This window comes from Stegodyphus dumicola, chromosome 3 (genome assembly GCF_044657685.1).
Source record: "Stegodyphus dumicola isolate Sdum_Otavi_A_Nest chromosome 3, ASM4465768v1".
Taxonomy (NCBI): Eukaryota; Metazoa; Arthropoda; class Arachnida; order Araneae; family Eresidae; genus Stegodyphus; species Stegodyphus dumicola.
This window is the reverse complement of record NC_140770.1, coordinates 36,419,038-36,443,200: the sequence shown is the minus strand read 5'-3', so window position 1 is coordinate 36,443,200 and position 24,163 is coordinate 36,419,038. Positions and strand designations below refer to the sequence as shown.

Genomic DNA, 24,163 nt, shown 5'->3' with positions numbered 1-24,163 from the left:
AGCCTTTGAACTGATATTTTATTTTATGATTTGTAAAAACAGCATTATGGTGTCTTAATAAGCAATACTATTACCCAGTAGAAAGAATTTATCTGCAAACTGTCTTACACATAAGTTTTTAGTTATTAAGAAAGAAAGAAAGAATTTGATAAGAGCATTGGCAAAAGCATTAAAAATAATTTATTTTACAGAAACAAAAGCTGGCAATTTCAGATTAGCAACCATGCTAAGAACTGGGCCACAAATTTTTCTGAACTGAAGCATGGCAGCTTACCAAGGAAAATCATACTGCTTGCCCATATGAAATAAGCAAGTTTTTCCTCTTCGACAAAAAGTTATGAGTTAGATTTACAGATGAGCAAAGGCTGTATGTGCTTTCCTGGCTTATACTTTAACGTGGCTAAATAATCTGGGTAAGCAAACTGCAGGATGATCAAATAAAATCCTTCTTAATTTTTTATACATTAAATGTTTTTTTTCTTACAGGTAATTTACAATAAAATTATCCTTCCCATTATTTTTACTTATCTTAAAGGTTATTAAGAAGAAATAATATTAGGCCAGTACAAAAATATCTCTTGAAACAAATTATCCTAGTGACCTAAATCTTTTTTACATTAAAGTAACCTCAATGAACTACCAGTTAATCAAATTAAAAAAAAAAAAAAAAATTGCTATCACTTTCAGGGAACTTAATTAGAAGGGATATATGTAAGATTTTTAGCCTTGGCCAAAATCTTAACAAAAATTTAAGATTTAACATAATTAATACATAATGGAAACAATACTTTTATTTCTGATTCAGTTAATCAGTTAGAAATAACTTATTTAGTCTTTAAAAAATGTTCAGAGGAATAAAACAATTTCATATGAAAACTACTAGCAGTAACAGCAATAAAATACATGTTTCGTAAGAAACAATGGTAGATTTTTTTTTCTTAATTTCCTAAAATTGATTTCATCAATTTCAAAATAAAAAAAGGGGGGAAAGAAAGAAAGAAACTAAAGTGAGTTATAAATTTTATCAGAAGACACTGTTACTATCACATTACTTTCTGATAAAATACTTCAACATTTCTCATAAAGTATAAAAGAGATATCTTTCAGAAGTATTAACTGAGTAATTAATGTGGGGGTTGATTTTAAATAAAGGAGAAAAAATTGATTTTATAGAATAACAACATATTTCACTATTTTTTAATAAAATATGTGAAAGCTTATCATAGTTTTTTTAGATAAAAATAACTACATTTTTTTATTTTATTGCGATAAAATAAAATAATTGACATAAATAACCTCTAACAAAGGCAAAATATAGAATGAAATTAACCATACCTTTTTTACAAATGATGCATGTGAAATCTGTTTCACCCCTGTGCATTCGTAAGTGATTAAACAGACCAATTTTCGTCGTCAATTTCCTGTAGCATCCTTCCCAGGGGCAAGGAGTTGGTGGACTGAAACCAATAATTATGTAAATTAAGAACTGTGATATGTAAGACAGCAAATAGGTATTATTGCAAATTAATATGCGTAATATACAAAGGTTTTCATCACCTAAGGATAGCTGAAAATCTCATACTGCCTTTTTTTTCTAAGAATGAAAAACAATTCATCCTAAATTTTCAGTCATTCTAAAAATCAATTTCAAATAAATTTTCATTCTAAAAATCAATTTGGTACCCTGTATGCTTTGCCTGGGGACAGATGTTCCCCACCGTAGCTGCGACACTGACATGAGAGAGAATTTACTCCCATATAATGATTTGAGAAGTAACTTAAAAATACTCGTTTTAGAAATATAATATAAAACAATTATAAGGTATTTCTCAAGCCTTCTTAGCATGCCTTTGTGGTGTAGTGGTTAGCACATTCAACGTGTATTCAAGAAGTCCGTGGTTCGAGTCCCGGCAAGGGCATTGCTCATTTTTCATCTCTCCTGCTTTCAAAAATACCTAATGTCTTTACAGTGGCATCTGAACTAAAAAAGATGGTGGATGACGATTCTCCACCACCAGGATTTGGTGATTGGGTCCCAGTCGCCCTTTAAAAGGGGAAGTATATGTATAAGGTATTTGTCCCGCCTTCATGGTGTAGTGGTTTGCACACTTGGCACATATTTTGAGACGTCCGTGGTTCGATTTCTGTTGAGGGCATTGCTCATTTTTCAAGTCTCTTGCTTCCAAAAAATCCTAATGTCTCTACACAATTACTAATAATATAAGATAACAGATTAGGTGGATTACAGTTCTTTATGCCATAGTGAATCCACAGTCATTGCGCAGTCTTTTTGTTAAGTGCCAACAGCAGCAAGTCAAACTTCAAAAGTTAGAAGGAGAAGAGTAAAATCCCTCTGACCAAGTCCAATCTCAAAATGTGGGTAGAAAGTAATACAGTTTTGGGGGGGTTACATATATTATTTACATTAAATTTAAAACATAATTCTTGTCTTAATAACATAGAAAAAGAAACAAAAACAATTTGGGAAAAATCTGTTACAAATTTTTAGATCCAGTTTATGCTATGTTATAAATTTTCTTTAACTGAAATCTGTGACTGTTTTCATTTTTCATCTACATAATAATACATCATCGTTCTTAATAATTATGGTGAAACAGTTTTACAACTAATTCAGTGTTTGTACTGTTTTACTGAATAACTTCAAAGGAAGTGAAAAGTTTAATCAAGTTCAATCAATGTACTCCTTTTCAAGACCTCTAACTTACTTATGTCATAAATAAATAGCTTTAGAAAAGCAAAAATTCAGCCTGAAAATTTCTGCGATACATATTACTAATGCTGAAGAAATAGAAGTTCAATGATTCACTACAAGCTCGCTAAGTGTTCTACAAAAAATGTGCACGAAAAAACAAAATTATGGCGCACATGATTATTAGAGATTTATTTGTGTAAAGCTGAGATACTTAAGTTAATTACCAAAAGTTTACTAATCATCTTGCTATGTTATGGATCAGTAATGAACAAATATAAAATTAGGGGGGGGGGGAGAGATGCAAAATTATAGACAATAGAACTTTCATAATCTACAAATTTCTAACCTATGAATAGCTACAATCTGCGATCTTTTAGGATGTAAACAAACAAAATGGTGGCAAATTCACCAGCAACAATGATTTTTTAACAAAAAATATACTACATTAATTACATAATTTAGTTATTAAAACAAATTTATTTTATTAATGAACTGAATTAACATTTCTACATACACAATAATGGTTTTTTTATTATTGTTGTTATTATTACATGCAGATTCAATTACTAATCTACAAATATTTCATTTTAGATAAATCTCAATTTTTGGATGTACATTCCACTCACTTTTAAGATTAATTTTGAAAAATTTTTATTCACTTTTAAGACTGATTATGGTAATTATATGTAAACAATTTATTTGTTCCCTCTTCTTCAGATACTTTGGTCAAACTTTAATACCATAATTGGTTTTTCCAAATTAAATAGGCCCTTCTGGGTGGCACAGCTTTTTGGGTCTATTCATAAACACCTGTTTTTAAACAGCATTTATTAACTAAATTTATAGAATACTTATTTTAGTCTCTCTTTTCATAAACTTCCACTCAATAAGATGATATTTACATCATTAAAGAAAGCAAAAAGGGAAATATTTTAAATTATTAAGCTAATATATACTAAGTGATGGAAAATCTCCTGACTAGGTAAACTGGCCATGCCACTCAGGGATTAAAAGCGGTATTTGTTAAGATTTCCTAGCATGCAAAACAGGAAACTGCAAAAAAGAGGAAGTAGTGACAAAATAGCTTAGGAATTAATTTTATGCAAATTTTTACCAATGTGATATTTGAAAATATATTGGTTTATTTATTTATGCTTTAATTTAAGAGCACAACAATTATTTTCAAAATAATTTCATTTTGTTTACGTCAAACGTTTGGAAGCATTTTTATAAGAGTTCCCTCACTATTCAAAAAATTTCTATCATTTACCCTTTTCTCTGCATTACATTTGCCTCTTGTATTCACATTATTTTTGCTTTGAGTCTGAAATGCATCACTACAGTTCCATACATTAGCAACATAAATATGTGTTTTGTTTTTTTCACTTTTAAGTTTCATGTCTGCTATACTTGAAATTTTTAATTTATCAGTTTCTTAATATCTTGTATGTCATCACTGACATTCTTTAGCACTTTGCAGATTTTTCAGATTTTTAAGTTATCTCATGCAAAAGCACAAGCAGCAGAATGCTTTTATTTGCCAAAAATGAAACTTCAGATTTGCCAGAATTTAAGGAAATATTTTAGATTAGATATGGCTTTCAAAGATGAGGCTCCTATTAAATAACTGGCTGGTGATGATATTATTTTAAATGTTTTAAACCTCAGTTAATGAAAATCTAGATACTGAGTCTGAAAACAAGGGAGAAAGTATTACTTTCAATGACAGATTAATTAACATTAGGCTGAAAATATCTAACATTCTAGAAAAACTAAATTTTGTAATGCATATGAAATAATGACTATGTAGACTTCAGGTAATAGAACAAGCAACAACAGAAATGACATTCCATAAATATAACAGTGGTCATAAGTAACAAGAATATGTATGTGTGTGTGTGTGTATTTACGTATGTACACATATACTTATAAATTAACAACTTTTACAAAATAATTAGGACATAAAATAGTAAACTCTAGTGCTTATGCATCTTAGATCTAAAAATGTGTTTTTTATTTACAAAGCAATTTTTTAATAGTAGGAAAAAATTATACTATTCTGGAAGTAAAAAAAACTATTGTAACCCAAAAAAAAAATCTTATATTTAAAATAATCTTAAAAATAAGCAATAAAAATTTTTTAAAACCATGAATGACAATCTGTAAATTATTTATTCATAGTTTAATGTTCTTGTTAGACATATCAAGGTGTAACTAATTAAAGCATTAAACAAGAGCAATTAGTCTTGTCTCTTTATTCATGATGACAAGAAACAGAAATTTTACTCCTGGCCAGACAACAATAGGTCTTGCTAATCGCTACTAGCATTTGCATATTTGCTACTAGCATTTGCATATTTGGTGGTGATTAAACAATGCTGACTTACATGCACAGAAACCTACTGCAAACATTCTGCTACGAGTACACCATTATTGGGTAAGATTATGCTGATGATGAATACTGCTTTACTGTTAACAGTAAATTTGGTCACCAGTTAGTTTGGAGACAGAGAGAAGACTCGTTATCACCATCAGAAAGTCCAAAAAACTGATCACTGTAGTCAAGGGACAAATATCAAAGCTGTGTATTACCTGAACATAAATTTCATACAGTACACCTGGGAGGCTGAGATAATGCTCAAAGAAGTAATCCTCTTAAATTTCAAAAGAACCCAAAACCACCTTGAGAGACGAAGAGGACAGAATTCCCCAACCACTCTCAAATAATTTAGTGAACAGAATGCATAACATATGTCAAAAACATCAGCTGATTAAGAATTAATTGGGTGTACATAAAACCAAGGCAAAAGGCCTTATGACTGAGTAGTGACACCACACTTATTTGTTACTGGTGCTAAATCATGTCTTTCAATGACAGTGTCCAAAATGTGCTTTATGATGGAATTACAAGGTGTTTCATTTGCTCAATTTATCAGAGAAAGGGAGAGTTCCTTAAATTCTAAAATATTCTGACTACTTGAGCTTTCCAATTAGTTGAATGCTGGATAGTCAGACTTTACTGAATCTTATCTTAGTAAAATATTAACAGTTGCATAAGATATAAATTACTTATTTTTTATCAATTTTCTACTTTATTGAAGAAAAGCTCTTAAAGCATTTTTAAAAAGGGGAAAAAGAAAAATCATTAATATACATACAGATGAACTTCTGAATGTAGAATCAAGAGCTCTTTCCTTATGAACCGTCGATGACATTTAAGACATTCATGTGAAATGTTATGAATAGAATGATGGCTCTGCACAGCTTCAGAATTTGAAAGCTTTAACCCACATATCTATGTAAAGATTTTAAAAAAAAGACTGTTTAATATGCTTATTTTCTCCAACAATATAAAGTTTCAACATTTAGAACATACACAAATATCAGCAGATATGTGAACAAAAGATATACAATTGACTGCTTATTATTGACATGATCATATTCATAATCTAGACTTTAAACACTAAATGTTTTATAAATTGTATGGTAACACATATAATTTAAGACATGTCTTCTAAAATTATATATATGAACACATATGTGTATGTATGTGTATATATATATATAAAGGAATAAATACAAAGTAAAAAACAATTCAAAACCTAACTTGCCCTGATAGCAGCAACAAGTGGTGTGATAATGCAAAATAAAATAAAAAATAAATACATTTAAAATCCATCCCATACTCAGTTTGGAATAAACCACATGCAGCTTTCATTACCGGAAGAAACCCAGATGGCATGGGAGCGATCTCGCCAATGTTAGAAGCGTGTCGCACACACAGAAAATTTACTGCTTTTCTCCAAATTTAAGCCAAAAGTGAAGAACGTCCTGAGTTGGCACGTACAAGTTTTTCTGCTCCAGAGAAAGTTGAGTCGGTTTCAATTACAACAGCCTGTATTTATGCAGAAGACTAAGAAGAAACAATTCCATTCTTGTGTCTAGTGTGATAAGGAAACACATAATTCCTATGAGTGCTTTAAGCTGCACAATCTTTCACTGGAAGATAAGAAAAATTTAACAAGTTTTATTTGTTCTAACTGCTTAAAAATTGGGCACGGAGCCCAATCTATGTCACTGATTATGTACTATAGGCAGATTTACAAACTAATTGTGATTAAAATAATCTCAGGGTAATGGATATGACATGAAGTGGAAGACAAATTATTTTTATTGATTTGCTAATTTTATATCTAAAAAATATCAATTGATTTTTTTTCGTATTTTAAATTATAGAAATATAGTCATTTTTATGCAATGCATTGCTCAAATTAAACTTTAAATATTAATATATCTTGAATTTTCTTTCTTTTCTTCTGGGACAGCACATGTAAGCAAAATTTGAAAATTGGCCATAAAGCAAATGTGAAAGGCTGGACTGAAGAATCCTCCAATGATTCTAAATCTAGAAATTCATTGCGTATTATTTTAATCTTCCCCATACTATTGCAAGCACTCTCAACCATGCTACATATTCCAAAAAGTGCTTGCTCACAGTTATTCATTTTGGTACCAAATGTCAATAAAACAGTAAGAAGTTTTAACACACAATTTGAACAGACTCCTTAAAATTCTGCTTTTGCAGAAATTGGTGTTAAATATTGATTTTGGTATATAAAAAATAATATTTAGACAATTTTTAATCGTTTGGTGCCAATCTTTCTTTTGGTTCACTTTTAGTCAAGAAATAAAAAGTATTTGCCTTTAAGAAGCCATGTGTAAAGCATATTATTACTAAATTTTACATATATGTGATTACTTTTAGTGAAGTCGTTTAAAACTGTATGATTTTTTGTATAATGTAGCAGGAAGTGTTTAAAAGATATGATGCTCTGCCATAAAAATAAATTACAGGAGGCAGGTCTATTTAACATCGAGTAAATGGCTATCTCGCTATATTTGTGAGATATCACTAAGTTAACAACTAATTTGTGTAGCCAAATTTAGCAAGAAATCCCCAAAAGTGATGACATTTTGTTCCGGGCCATGTATAATTGTAACTGGTATTGTGACTGAATAAATTTGATTAATCCCTATATGTAACTGTATCCAGCCCTCATATACCTTCCTGTAATTTTGAGAAGTGGAAGGTACTAGAAATTTCATGGATGCCAGGAGAAAACTGTATAAGACCAAAGAGAGTATGAGTTTCTCAGCTGTTGTTTAGTGTAGTGCAAATTTAGAGTATTGAGACATCTCCATGAGAGTTTTGCCATTTCAGATGTGCTTTATATAGCTTTGTTTGAAGTGTAACTACTGATTGTGCTCTATAATACTATGAAAAGTTGTATGAGTATTTTTATGGAAAGTTCCAGAACTGTTGAGTGTTCCTTATGGTAAAATAAATTTATCAAGCTACCATCATTTCGGCGTGCATTCAATCTATTACGAGCCCATATGCACACAACAATATTTTCCTCAGAACAGTTTGGAATAGTTAGAATTAATATATATTTAACTTATTATTATCCACATTTTGAAAACTAACAGCTACAGTGGTTTTGAAATTAATTTCTTTCCATTTCCTGTAATGCATCTTTAATGACTGATTTTGACTACCTTTATAAATTTAAGACCTATTTAAGGAAAAAATGATTTGGATATTAAGAAACAATTTTGTTACCTTATATAATTAAAATTTTAAATTAAAGTAATAATAATATTTTTTCAAAAATAATAAATTTTATTCAAAAAGATTTATTTACCTCACAGATATTTGCTACCTCTGGATGTTTTTTTTCAATATGCCTTCGCCTCAAATGAGGTTGAACAAATACTAATCTACACTGTTGGCACGAATAACTATGACTATCAGTTTCCATATGCTTGGCAAAAAAGTCAAATAATCCAAACCAAGAGTGGCACACCTTACAGCAATGATTATGAGGCTTAGAGCGATTATGCCTTGTCTATATAGAGAAAATAAATGTAAATTATCAAAATAATTTCAATTATGAATTATAATTTTTTTCTACTGTCAGTTAAGTAATTCATTTAAATCACATTATATTATTAAATTTTCATATGATACAATTTATTACTGTTTCAAATCATATTTAGCTTCACTATAAGATTACCAGAAACAAGTACTAGATAAGCTCAATGCTTTCGTACCGGGTGAGCATAATAAATATAGTATTTGTAGTTTCGAAAGATGCCTATGTTCAGTGTAGTGGCTACATCTCTTACCTTTTTTTGTAGCCGAGACACAGTGAACTGCCATACTTAATGTCTCTAACAGTTTAATTTCTTATCTCTTTAAAATAGTTAGCCACCAAATCTCTAATAAATTGAAAAAGCAAATGCGTGAAACTCATTATGGTATGAATTACATAGGAATGAGAACACGAAAAGTAAAAAGTAAAAAATAAGTCCAATTTTAAAGTTGCATATACATTTTGAAACCTAACAATAAGATTAAATCAAGATTCAATAATATTAAATAATAAGTAAATAGCATTAAATAAAGATTAAGTAAAGATGGATCAAATGTTAGGCCAGCAGCCAAAGGGGCCCAGAAGGGCTATTAGTCTAAAAACGGCATTTTGTATTGAATCACTAGAAGAGATGAATCACTTTTCAAATTGTTACCATCAAATATTATCACTCTGTATTAAGTACTTAAAGAAATTAAATCATGAAAAACCTGTATCAATGTATGTATGTTCTCACATTGTAAAAAAAACAACAGTACATAGAGCCATCGAATTTTGAATAACGTAGGTCTCCACCCGAATATGTGCACCTGGAAGCCTGAATTTTGAGTTCGTTTTATTATCTATTTCCTATTTAATAAAGCTTTAATGAATTTTTGATTAAAAAAACTCAATGATTTCAAAGTGACCAGAGACAACACTGTGTAGAATAAAACATTTTTACCCCCCCCCCAGCGCGAGAGACTGTCTTTCGCAAATTCTAAAGATATGCTGTTCTTAAATACTTTTAGCCCAACGAGTCATTAGCTGAAATGTTCTCAAAATGTGTATGTGTAAATGGGGGAAAGAATGTTTGGGTATAATATCAAATCTGAAAGCTTTAAACTTTTTAAAAAAATTCTCTTGTTTAACTTTACAACATAACTTAGTAAAAATTTTAAATATTAATAATAATGATTAACATACAATAAATTGTGCCAAATTTGATAGTACGAACAGCACGCTGCATGCAGATAGGGAAAAATTTGGTTGCTCTTTCAAGCGAGTTTCAGAGATGTACAAAAACTAATCAAATGAGCTTTGCTTTGGAACAACAAAGAAGGGGAAGTGTTTTTGAACAGAATTAGGGAGAACAGTAGGTGAGAGATTTTTCCCTTTAGCCTTGTAAGATTAGCTGAGTGCATCCACATCACACATCTTTTTTTTTTTTCCCTTCCTCTTCACCTTTAATAATGTAAAATAGCCAGTCCAGACCACCCTTTATTTAGAGAACTCAAAGATTCTTGTGTAAATAAGAAGTTATCTCTTGAAAGAGAAACAGTACTACAGAGTGTGTAAAAATTAACTCCATATTGAAAGGGAAGATACTTCTAAGGAACAAAATATTTTATTCGTTCATGAAAATGCACTAAATATTAAAAAAGTTATAAAAAATTTTGAACATGGGTTAATACTCACTCACTCTGTAGATGGGGGAAAATGCACCTTTTTAACTACCAGTCCAAAAAAGTTAAACGATATTTATTGCAGAATAACGAACCATTTTCCAATTACAAGTAATTTTCCAGTTACACTAAATAAGATTGTTTTCATTTACAATTTACCCATTAAATAATTTGAATTTAGTAAACCAAATTAGATCATTTAATTTTTTAGCATATTTATCAGACTATACACATGTTTCAATTTGAATAAACATTTTAAACAACATTTTCATACTTTTACCTGCCAATTAGGACAAAAATTGTTAGATTTTTTCAAAAGAAATGACAAAATTTAGTAGACACCCAACTAAACCTCAACCTTAATATCTAACGAAGGCCTTTAAAAAAAACTATTACACTTTTTCTACTTTCAAATCTGTCAAGCTTTTCTACAGACTGTCTCAATGTACAAACTTTCAGGGAGAAATGGAACATTTCTAGAAACTATATTAATAAAAGAAAGTATGACTAGATACAGCACCCCCAGGAAATAAAAGTATTACAAAGATATAATAAAAATATGATATAGAAAGCAGCATAAGGTGCTTCATTATGCTAAACTTAATAGTTAATGTAAGCCATTGATGTCTAACTGCAAGCTACACTTCAGTACTTTAATGACAGTCAGATGCAATGGCTTTAAGTAATGAGTACAAGGGTAATTTGGAAAGTAATCACCATCACGATGATGATAATAGTAGTTGTTGGAAGGTACCTTTGTTACATCATGCAACCTATGATTGAAGTAGGTTACCAGTTGTGCTAGTGATAGGATTGTACTGCTTAGCAGCTGTTGCTTATAATGTCACAAAATGTGCTCTGATACATGAACTGATAATATTTCTTCGAGTGAAAAATCTGTCAGCAGCAGATACTCATCATAAATTGCACATTGTGTACTGCAAAAAAATTATGAGTGAAAGCATTGAGCATCAATGGATCAGATTTTTCAAGGGAAAAAAAACTGGAACCTGGGTGTGGTAGGCCTTCCGTGAGTGATATCTCATCAAAGATATTGACAACAAAGTTCATGAGAACTGACAATTCACATTCTGAAAGTTTTCTGAAAAATTTCTGAACATTTCTCAAACTGTTTTATATGAGGTAGTCACTTGAAAATTAGGCTAGAGAAAGTGGTGCTTAGTGGGTCCTTAAAATTCTTAACAGAGATGCACAAAATTAATTGAATGAGCTCTGTCTTAGACTTTTCTGGAGCAACAAGGAAGGGGAGGAGTTTTTGAACAGAATAGTGACTGGTGATGAAACTTAGGTAGTGTATTTTAACACTGAGACAAAGTAATAATCAACAGCATACAGGTTCTCCAAACAAAATGAGGTAAGTCCATCAGACTTTATCACCAGGGAAGGTTATGGTCATCATCTTTTGGAATGTTAAGAAAATCTTATTTGTTGACTTCATGGAACTTAGAAAGACAATTACCTTTGAAGTTTACAGTAACACTTTAAAGAAACTCTTCAAATGAGAATAAATATCAGTTTGCAGACATCAGTTTTTCTTTTTTTCCCTGACAATGCTCGCCTCACATTGTTCGGTGAACATAAGACCTTTTGCAGAAAATCAAATGGGATTTATTTTTATCATCCCCCACACAGTTCAGACTTCCAATTTTCCTTTGTTAAAAGAATTGGCTTCGGAGGCCAATACTTTGCTGACAATAAGAATCTTCAAAATGTTGTGACATGTTGGTCGAAATTCCAGCTAGCAAAATTTTAAGCAGAGAGATTTAAAAGATGGTGAAATTCCTTGGCAAGTACTTGAATTTACATTCCAATTTTGTTGAAAAATCGTGATTTGTCGAGTGCAGCTGTACTTTTCAGATGTAATAAAAAGTGCATTGTATCTATATGCATTTTTTATTTACAGCCAAATAGAGGTTACATTCTGAATTATCCTTACAATATGCTTTTTTATGTTAATATATGATACAATCTGTGATTCAATAATCAAACCATTTTAATCATCTGTACTGTTACTTAATTAAGGTACAAAATATTTAATAAGTATGCAAACAAGGGTTCTTCAAACTACCGCTGAGGGCCAAATTTGGCTCGCAAGTACTAATGATCCTGCCTGTCGGGTTTATTTGAAATAATTTTATAAAATTTAAAGTAACAAATAATAAACATATTAACTATTTTATATGGCAGCCAATCTAAAAATGTGTTGTGTATTATGCATGATCTATATAAAACATATTATAAACATTATACAGCTGTTTCTAAATTTACAATGAGAGAAATACAGTTTCAACATTCTATGTAGAAAATCTCATGTGGGCACACATGACTTCCTTACACGTTCTATTCAATTACATATATTTTTTGCCACATTCCATTTAAACTTATTTTCTCGAATTTCAATAGAGATATATTTCTCATTCAATCAGTTCAATTCTCACTTCGCAGCAAAACAAAAATACATAAAAACTCAAAACATCTTCAAATAAAACAAGAGTTTAAAATGTAAACAAATGGCGGCTTCCTTAGGCTTAGTAGCACTTAAGCAATATTTAAATTCTTGATAAGTCTATAACTATTGCATGCAGATTAATGAAAGTCATCATGAAAACCTTAACCGGAACATAAAAACAATATAATTCAGTCACATTTTAAAGCAAAAAATGTACACTTTACCAACATATAAAAATTTTAAAAACTGAGCTCACCGAGCCAGGTAACAGAGTGGGTACTTTTGATGCAGCCAATTACAATCAAAAAGTGAAGTGCACAACTACACGTTATAGCAGTCTCATACACAAAATTTCAAAGTTTTGAAGCTACTCATTTTTGAGTTATGCGAGGTACATACCTGAATCCCTTTTAAAAATCTGTATTGCGGAAAAAAGTCAGTACAGTCAAAAGTCGTTAATTCGAACACCCATAATCCAGAATGATCTATAATCCGGACCTCAAAGCTACGAACTTTCTGCGCATGCGTTCATTTATGCGTGCGTGTAAGACCTTTACGGCTGTGAATATGCATGCGCATAATACGTTTACGCATGCGCGTCTAATGTATAACGGACGGTATAAGCTAAGCTAAAGTTATCTAATTCAGTTAATGTTGCAGATTGCGTTGTTCTTTAATCTTCGAATTGGATCCGCCTTATTATTTTTTGCAGACTCTTAGAGCATTTTTATTAAAATAAGCTTGAACTTTCGATTATGTCAAATAGAATTTCCGATATATACGAGGGCTATCCAGAAAGTAGATTACATTTTGGAATAAAAAAATAAACAAAGTATAGGAAACAAATTTTATTACATACAGATGAAAGCCACACTCAAATACTACTTTTCTACATAGTCACCATACAAATTAAGGCATTTATCGTAGCGATGTACGAGCTTGGAAATTCCTTCGTCGAAAAATTCGGCCGCCTGCGCCTTCAACCACTTTGTTACCTCTTCTTGCAGCTGTGCGTCGTCATCAAAACGCTGCATAGCCAGCCACTTCTTCATTGCTGGGAATAGGTGGAAGTCGCTCGGTGCCAGGTCGGGACTGTACGGCGGATGAGGAAACAACTCCCACTTAAAAGATTCAAGAACTTTACGAGTGACATTTGCCGTGTGGGGCCGGGCGTTGTCGTGAATCAACAAGATCTTAGAGCTCAACATTCCTCTGCGCTTGTTTTGAATTGCTCTTCTGAGTTTTTGGAGAGTTTGGCAATACCTTTGAGAGTTTATTGTAGTGCCTCTTTCCAGGAAGTCCACCAAAATTACACCTTTTCTGTCCCAAAAAACAGTCGCCATCATCTTCCTTGCCGACATTGTTTGCATGCATTTCTTGGGTTTTTGGGGAGAACTTGTGTGCCCCCACTGCATTGATTGCAATTTCGTTTCACAGTTCACATGTTTCACCCATGTTTCGTCACCAGTAACGATGCGATCGAGTAAAGAGTCACCATCCTTATGGTAAGCGTCCAAAAAGTTCAACGCTGCAGCCATTCGCTGATTTTTGTGGTCCTCTGTCAAGATTTTTGGAATCCATCTTGCACAAAACTTGTGGTAACCAAGCTTTTCGCTGATGATTTCGTGCAACAAACTTCGCGAAATTTGTGGAAAACTCAAAGAAAGTTCCGTTATTGTGAAATTTCGATTTTCACGGACTTTAGCATCGACTTTTTCGAGAAGTTCGGCGGTCACTATGCTGGGTCTCCCACTTCGATCTTCGTCGTGAACATTGGTTTGGCCATTTTGAAATCTTATGACCCACTGACGCACTCCACCTTCAGTGATAATGTTGTCCCCATACACTTCACGAAGCTGCCGATAGATTTCTATCGGTTTACAGTTTTTTGCAGTCAGAAACCTTATTACTGAGCGCAGCTCGCGGGATTTTCAATTAACGCAGACATTTCAAACCGTCACAGTATCTGAACGGAGCACAGCACGAACCTCTCACTAGCACGGCTAGATGCAGACTGAGCTGCGCAACGCTCTGACCCCAAGATGGCCGCGCTAGCCCCGCCCCTAGCGGACACAGACGGAAACGTAATCTACTTCCTGGATGGCCCTTGTATTTACTAATACGTAAAGGATCTACAAAGCGGAAATATGTTTCGAAATCCAAAATCTGTTTATCAATTTCACGCTGTTCTGGGGGAAGGAACGCCGCGGCGCGCAATGAATTGGAAGTTGATCTGTCAGCACTATCCTTATCTTCAGGGCAGATGTTTTTAATTTATTTGGCTTATAATAATTCCTTACTAAATGTAGTATTTCATCTCGATGTACTCCATCTTTAATATGATTTAAATCAAATTCCTCGTCATTATGATTCGCTTCTGATAGTGAAGAAAGTGACACAGAGGTTATTGAAAACGAAAAAATTTCGATTGACAAATTAGTCGGTATTCTCGACACACCAATTATAGGATTAGAACAGCGGAATTTTGTAACTAAACAAGAAATTATGTCTGTTTAATAGAATTAAAGAGAAAGTATTATCACATGAAATGAAGCAACTTAAACAACTTACATTGAAAGAAATGTTTAATAAAGTAAACAAATAAATATTCAGCTTTTTCTTTTTGTAAATTTTGAAACTCTTTAGATCCTAATTGTTCTTTATTTCATAAATTACGGTTTCATATTTTTAATTTTGTAATTTCTGCATGCCATCTTACCATATTTAAACTGATGATCAAGAAAAATCGATAATACGGAATCGCCGAAATCCCGACGAGTCCGGATTAACGACTTTTGACTGTACTACTCTTAGATATGCCCTCAGGTCGGCAAATGCGGTGATATGTGTTCTGTGCTAGTTTTTATCACAATTGCATGTTCTGAGATGGTTTAGGGTTGATTGCGTGTTCTGTGATGGTTTTGGGGGCGATGTTGGTTTCTATGGCTACCCTTTTTACATGGAAACTTGGATTTGACTGTAGTGATTTTAGTTGCTGGTTGGTTTGTTCGGTTGGTGATTTGAAATGGTTTATTATGCAATGAAAGATGTGATAGCAAAATGTTAGTCGCATACCTGGTACAACTATTTTTTCGGGTAGATGGAAATTCTACAAGATTTAACATTTATTTGTGAAAGATAGTATCAATTTTGTGGATAGTGAGTCTGTCATATAAATATGATAGATTGTTTTGGTGATACTTGAAATTGATATTTCTGCTGTTCGAAGAAGCATTCATTCATGGTAAGTGCATTTTATTTTATTCTTGTTCTTATTTTGTAGAATGTTATATTCATTGTTTTCTAGTATGAATTTCTGTCTTTATTGTTGTTTTTTAATTGTTTTTAATTTATTTTAGTTTATTTTGTTGATTAGTGCACAATTCCTAGACTGTGCAATTCATAGATTTTTTTTTTTTATTTTATTTTTTTTTTATTTTAAACAGAATTCTGTGTACATGGTTATCTTGAAATTTATTGTTATGGTAATTTATTTAAGCGAGGTGTGTATAGTTCGTAGATTCCTTCACTGCTTAGATTGTGCAATTCATAGATGTTTTTTAAGTTTAAACAGAACGCTGTGTACATGGTATTCTTTGAAATTTATTGTTGTTATATTAATTTATTTAAGCGAGGTGTGTGTAGTTCGTAGATTCCTTCGCTGCATAGATTGTGCAATTCTGTGATGTTTTTTTAAGTTAAAACAGATTGCTGTGTACATGGATTCTTGTCAAATATTTTTGGTCAGAAACTTTACATTTTTGCTATCTAAATTTTGGATTTTTAGCTTAAATTGTGTTCAAAACGTGGTTTTTGCACTTGAGAAAACCCCGTTTTTCAAAGCATTTTAGGTTTAAAGTTCAAAATGCAGACAAAAAACTTAGATAGTAATATGGCAATGTGGAGTTTTTTGCCAAAAATGTTTGGCAAGAAATTTTTTGCCAAGCAAGGGCGTACATAAGAGTAGTTTTAAAAAGTCTTATTCTTGCACAATATAAAATTCAACAGAAAAATTGCAGCATTGTCAGTACAGAAGTCAAGCAAGAAAAAATCGTTCATATGGATTCGAGAGTGGTCAAAATGGATATTTTCGTTGAAATATGATATCTGAAATTTTTTTTCAAATACAATAAATACTTCATACAAGGAAGTAAAAAATTCCCATTGTACTTTTTACAAGAATAAAGGTTTTGTGTTATCTTTTGTACTTTAGTAGTATTTTAGGTTGGTTCATAGAAATTTACAGTAGCGATAAAACTTAAATCTTAATTTTTGTCCTATATATGTTGTAATTTATTTTAATTTTGGAAATTTTTTTTCATTCAAAACTTGCCCAAAATATGAAATACTTATAAGTAAAGTTTGCACCTGATCAAAATGCACTGATAAATTATGACAATGGGGAGGTAAATCCATTGAAAAGTAAAGTTCATACTAAACTGAAGAAATCTCTAATATTCTGAGACAAAAATATACTTTTGTAAATGTTTAAAAACAGTTTTAAGAATTTTCTGTTAGGTGAAACTGCATGAAAGTATAAAAAACAAGGCTCTTCATAAGATCGCAGCATACAGCATCATAGCATACCAAAAAAATCTCACTGCCTTGTTTAAAAATGTGTATATTGTTCATCATAGTTGCATCACCATGATATGATGAATTAACTGGATCATGGCCCTCGAAGCTTCGTGAAAGTTTGGAGACCCCTGATGTAGATTATTTTGCTCTTTACTAAAAAATGTATTGAAAGTCAGTAGAAAATAAAAGCTACATAATTAATAAGTTGAAATATTTAAAAAAATTCATTAATATATGCCTGATATATTTATCTGTCAGCACTTTTTAATTTTTTGGAATTCTCTCAGTTTTAATCACCTGAGATCATTAAAATAATAAGAAATTTATTTCACAGAAAAAGATAAATAAGTCTCACCTGGATTTCCATATATTTTTCAACATGATATAAGCTAAGCAAATGGGCTTCTAATTCTTTATCTTCACCAAATACATTATCACATATGATGCAATAATGTTCCCCTTTTTGATTATGACTGAGAGCATGCTTTTGAAAAGCTACATTTTGTGTAAAAGTTCTACTACAAGCAGTAATAATACACTGGAAACGTTTCTCAAGCTGATGAAAGCTATGCATATGTAGATAATATAGTTGGTAACTTTTAATGACCGTACCACATAAATGACAGAAGTGGCCCACTTTACTGGGAAATCCTATTTCTGCTAATTCTTTATCATCTGGTATATCATCCAAAGAAATATCAAAATCACCTACATGCTTATACATCCTGCTAATGTTGGTTTCTTCTTTTTCAGATGAAATATTATTTGAAGGCAAATCTTCTCCATCAGTACTTTTAACATTAAACTCATCTAAGAATTCAAGTGCTTCCGAGATTTCAGATATACTAAGAGTATATAAATCTAAAGAGATAAAATCCGTACTAGACTGCTGATCAGGGTTAATTCCATTACTTGAAGCCATAACTCTTTCATCTTTAGCTGTTTTTGTTGTATCTTGAGCAAAAATGCGTTGCACATTCATTTCAAATTCATCAGTTTTTGTTTTATCTTGAATAGCAATATGTTGCCTATTCATTTCTAAATGCTCAAAATTACTTATAGCAGATGAAGTATCATTTTGATTCAGTGATATTTCAAAACCATAATTTTGCTGAATTCTTTGAACAGCTTCATCAGTTTCTTCTTTATTTTCATTGTACGATAATATTCCTTAAAAAAAAAATTGATATGTTATCAAATATTTCACATTCCAATTACTAATTGCATACATAAATATAAATACATTTATTAAATTATTTATTATTAAATCTGCTAAAAGTTCTCAAACATAACACAAAAATATTTCTAAAAAAGTACGTTCTTTACCAAATAATTTACACTAATGTGTTTATTAATAGAAGAATACTGACAAAAATCACATAGAAACTATATACAAAATATATATATAAAATCAAATTTATGTGCTTTGCATAATGAACTTTTTACCAAATGTTTTTAAATTGCCATAAAAATTTGTTCTAAAAGATATTCCCAAATTCTTAGTATCAAAAGATAGTAAATCAAATTAATATTCATAATCTAAGAACAAACTGATATTTTTATTTGAATTTAAATCAAATCTATTTTGAAAACATGAATTAAAGTGTAAAATGACAAGAGAAACCAAAAATAAAAAGTATCCACATATTAAAAATGCCTTAAAATAAATAATAAGATAACATTGTTTTTAAAAAAGACAAAATTATAAGACACCAACCCTTACATGTGAGCTGCCAAAAATGATAAGCACATTTCACTAAACCAAAGCCAACTGGCATCACAAAAATTAAAGACTGTCAAGTAATGAAAAAAGTCATTTTCCAATAAATGTACCTGAATATTCATCTTTTGAATAATCTATAGTTTCTTTGGTTACCCAACGCATATGAACATGATGTTGGTGCTTTGTGCACATTCCAATACTTATGAACCTCATGCCACATAAAAAGCATGTATTTTGATCAACATTAGAGGGATCATAATTGTCTTGATAACTGACACCGGATGCAGCAACTGTGACAGTAGATCCAAGATGACCATTCTCTACCATATGTTTCTATAACAGGATAAAAAATAATGAGCATATTCATGTCTCTATATCAGCATACAAATTTCAGTACAGTCAAAAGTCGTTAATTCGGACACCCATAATCCGGACCTCAAAGCTAAAAACTTTCTGCGCATGCGCCGCGTTGGCACATGCGCACAGGCGTTTTACGCGTGCGCTTGAGACCTTGACTACTGCGCATATGCGTGTGCGCAAGTGCAGAATACGTTTTTGCCTGCGCGTTTAATGTATAACGGATGGTGTAAGCTAAAATTATCTAATTATCTATTTCAGTTAATGTTAATGATTGCGTTGTTCCTTAATCTTCGAACTGGATCCCGCTTATTATTTTTTGCAGACTGTAAGAGCAATTTTATAAAAGTAAACTTGAACTTTCGATTATGTGAAATAGAATTTCCGATGCTGGAACTTCCAAAGGATCTACAAAACGAAAGTATGTTTTGATGTCCAACAAACAAAAAGTGGAATTGCTGCATAAAATGGATAAAGACATGAAGAATGAGACAGAGAGGTTAGTGAAAACGAAAAAATTTCGATTGACAAGTTAGTCGGTATTCTCGGCACAGCAATTAACGGGACTTGAACAGCGGAACTTTGTAACTGAACAAGAAATTATGTCTGTTTATAGAATTAAAGTGAAAGTATTATCACATAAAACGAAGCAACTTAAACAACTTACATTGAAAGAAATGTTTAATAAAGTAAACAAATAAATATTAAGGTTTTTTTTTTTTTTTGGTAAATTTTGATACCCTTTAAATCATAATTGTTCTTTATTTCATAAATTACGGTTTCATATTTTTAATTTTAGAATTTCTGCATGCCATCTTACGAGATTTAAACTGATGATCTATAATCTGGAAAAATCGATAATCCGGAATCGCCGAAGTCCCGACGAGTCCGGATTAACGACTTTTGACTGTATTAGCATTTCATTAAAAATTGGTTTAAATATAAGAAACATTAGTTGAAGATATCAATGTAAACTTTCACAATATTTGCCAGACACATAAGAATATATATATATATATATATATATATATTTAACCTTCAACCAATTCAAAAGCTAGTCCTATACACAACAGTTATGATATGACATATTTTTCTTACACAATAAAAATTAAGAGAGATTCTAATAATGATATTAATGGCGGGTGCACAATTCACTTAAAAGTCTTTGCTAGCACCGTGCCCTATGGTAATTCTTACTGACTCTATGAGATAAAGCTACTTCATATCGGGTAAGTGAATTTAAATAAATTTTTTTTTATGTTTATAGAACAATGTCAATTAATATATTCAGTTCTTCTTGATGGCCCACACCCCCTAAAAAAAGAATTTGCAAGGCAATGGCACTATATCACCAGTGCATATGAGCAGCTGGCAAGCATGAATTTCCACATTCAAATTCAATGGCCATTTTTCTGACTAGTACACTTTTTTTTAAGTACTTTTCTTATTACATTAAGCATACACTTTTTATAACGAATTTTAATGGGACTGTGGAGTTTGCTGGATGATGCAAAATAGAGGCTGCATTTCTTGAAAAATATGATTTTTGACAACAGTAGAGAATGCAAAAATGTGCATTCCATGAAGTTGTACTTTTAAAAGGATCAAAATTTTATGGATTAAAATTTGTGTTCAATGCCAAATTTGTGAAAAATTGTTCATGTTTTCTTAAGTGAAAACAGATCACTATGTGCACGGGATGAAAAACAACACGTGCTCTTATGATATAGCAGAAAAATACTGTTGCCAGTCTGTCTCAGGCATAGGAGAATGTTTAGAAGTGGGCATGAGTGTTAATTGTAAGTAATGCCGATAGCTATAAAAACTGCTTCTTTTTTATTTTTTAACCACTTGCACCAAAAAGACGTGCCACGCACATTGAGATGCTTTTGTCTCAAACCGTGCGCAAAAATGAAAATAACGTGGTGCACACATTGCCTAACAACGAGATTGTTTACTTCTCAAGTTACAGTTCTGGATTGCACTCGCCCACGCGGAGCGGCGTAAATGAGACACTTTACCGCTTGTTATATTGTAGCGCATGGGACCGCAACCGTGAAGTTTAGTCGTAGCGCAAGTCGTTAATTTCTGTTATACATCTTCTTAGTTTTATTATAGTATTTGCATCAAATATGCTGCAACAATTTAATAATTCATCAGATGATGTTTTTCTTGTGCATTCTTCTTTCTCTCATACAAATTTCAGATGTTACATTTTGAACACTTGAGTGTTGCTAGAGTAAATAAGCACAGTAAATTTCAAAAGAGTGATTACATTTATTCTATAATGTGCTCACACTGGTGTGCAAAAATTAAGGACGAAGTCGAAAAATTAGCATATCAGCTGAACGAAGAGGCAGAGTGCACAGAAAGACCAATCAGGAGATTAAGTAAGGTGATGTACAGTAGCACATGCGCAGATATGCAGGTAGATGTAATGGGGGAGTGTCTGAGTAGTATAAAGCATGTTGTCGGTGTAAGATCAGTATTTCTGGCAAAGAGATTGCACGCCGTATAGCAGTTAAAATCACACCGAGTTGCTGCCTCAGCGAGAAATGGAGAATAATCAATCTGTTAGATGCTTTTACCCGAGGTCGAATCATTGGGAAGTTGGAGGAAGGCCCCAGTCTGACAAGTGTGGCTGCAGAGTTCGAAATTGCTCACAGCATCGTTTCACGACTTTGGAGACAATTTCAAACTACAGAAACAGCTATCCGGGGGTTTAGTAATGGTCGTCCACGAGGAGCCACACCCGCAGATGACCGGTATATTGCCTTACAAACCAGAAGAAACCGGCGGCAGACAGCGGGAGAAATCACTAGACACACGACACAGGCGACTGGACGACCGATATCGCGTTTTACTGTGGCCAGAAGACTGCACGGTGGTGGTCTGTTTGCACGACGCCCTGTACAGTGTGTACCTCTAACACCTGCCCATCGGAGAAGGCGTTCTCTGTGGTGCCGGGAACACCGGAATTGGAGAGACAATGAATGGGGACGAGTACTCTTTACAGATGAGAGCAGATTCAGTCTGAGTAGCGATTCTCATTGCATACTCATCTGGAGAGAGCGGGGAAGCCGCAATCATCCCTCGAACATCACTGAAAGGGACAGGTATGGAGGTGGCGGTGTTCTCGTTTGGGGGGGCATCATGCTTGGTAGTCGTAGAGACCTTCACATCTTTGACGCAGGTTCAGTCAACGGGACTCGCTATTGTAACGAGATTCTTCTTCCATATGTGCGTCTTTTTAGAGGCGCTATGGGTCCGCAGTTCCTTTTCATGGACGACAATGCACTATGTCATCGCACAGTAGCTGCCGAACAGCTCTTAGAGAGTGAGGATATTGAACGTATGGATTGGCTGGCACGATCTCCGGATCTCAATCCCATCGAGCATGTATGGGATTTTCTAGGCAGACGCTTGGCAGCTCGTACCTTACCACCAGTAACGATTCCGGAGCTTTGATTGGCGCTGCAAGACGAATGGGCAGCAATGCCTCAACAACTCATTGACACCCTCATTCTCAGCATGGGCAGACGCTGTGAAACCTGCCTAGCAGTCAGGGGATATCATATCCCCTATTAAAGAACAGATGTTTCTTGCTGGACACCCATCACAGGGATGTCAAGCTACTTTTTCAATAAAGCTTCTTTTATCCCTCTGATTTCTCTTTTAGTAAGTGTTGCTTACATTACTCATGTCCTTACGTATTGGGGATCTTACGGTATTAAATGTGTTGATTTGGAAAGCTTTTGTACAAAGTTATATTGAAAAAACCGTCTCGTCCTTAATTTTTGCACACCAGTGTATGTGTTATATCTATCAATGGAGTCAATTCTGTTTCAAGAGGAAACAAAATTTATAGAAATGAGATGTGACACTGACATTTGATTTCCAGATTGAAAAAAAGAATTAGTTAAAATATTCCCAGATTAAAGTTCTACAGAAACAAAAAGGGTAAGGACCCTTTTTGAAGCTCTTAATTCAATGTTTAACAACTTGTTAATTAATAACATTAATGTTTAATGACTTACTAATAATTTAAAATGTCACTAAGAGAGATTTTGGTGAAGAAACGTACATTAAACACTTCACAAAATTCAGGCAAAAAATAGCAGATGAAAATGTCCAAAAAAGTTATTTAGAAATACTAAAAAATAAACTTTAAGTGCTTGAGACAGAGATAAATTTTAATTTTGATTCTTTGTTTGGGTTATGCACTGATGAAAGTATTATTTATGTAAAAAAGAAGAGATTGACAACGTTCTCTTAAACGTAGAAGGTGAATTAAATCATAAATTAGCCAAGTTTTGTTAGGAAAATAAATCGGAGCCATCTGGCTGCATGATGAATTCTGTTAAATTACCAAAAAAAAAAGTACTTTGATAACATTTTTCAAGTAACTTACAAGAAAGGCTTTCATTTAAAGATAATTTAGCTAGTGTTGGTTCAAATCTTAATTTAACAGATGCAATAAAATTACAGTTCTTAAAATTTGCACTAAGAGGATATTCTTAACGTATTGTGCAGTCAGTATCAACAGTTGACTCTAATTATAAGTTAGCTTTATAATTAGAGTGAGAAGAACTTTTACTAGAAGAAAGGTTCTCTAATCTTGGGTTAATAACTCCATTCACTGTTAGATTAAAATTCTTACTACAAGAATTTTGGATTCGAAAATTGACATGGAATGATGAACTACCTCCAAATATCTTTCTA

At 32.3% G+C, this 24,163-nt stretch overlaps 1 protein-coding gene across 1 annotated transcript in view; it reads right to left on the bottom strand.

Annotated features, from left to right (window-relative positions):
* The window catches only part of LOC118197742 (uncharacterized), an 84,261-nt gene that overhangs the window by 14,738 nt on the left and 45,360 nt on the right, over positions 1–24,163 (bottom strand). The window contains exons 10-14 of the mRNA XM_035369283.2: positions 19,195–19,417; positions 17,717–18,531; positions 8,419–8,622; positions 5,872–6,008; positions 1,336–1,457 (exon numbers count right to left, since the gene is read on the bottom strand). Coding sequence (XP_035225174.2) covers positions 1,336–1,457; positions 5,872–6,008; positions 8,419–8,622; positions 17,717–18,531; positions 19,195–19,417 — 1,501 coding nt within the window. The remainder of the gene's footprint in view (positions 1–1,335; positions 1,458–5,871; positions 6,009–8,418; positions 8,623–17,716; positions 18,532–19,194; positions 19,418–24,163) is intronic.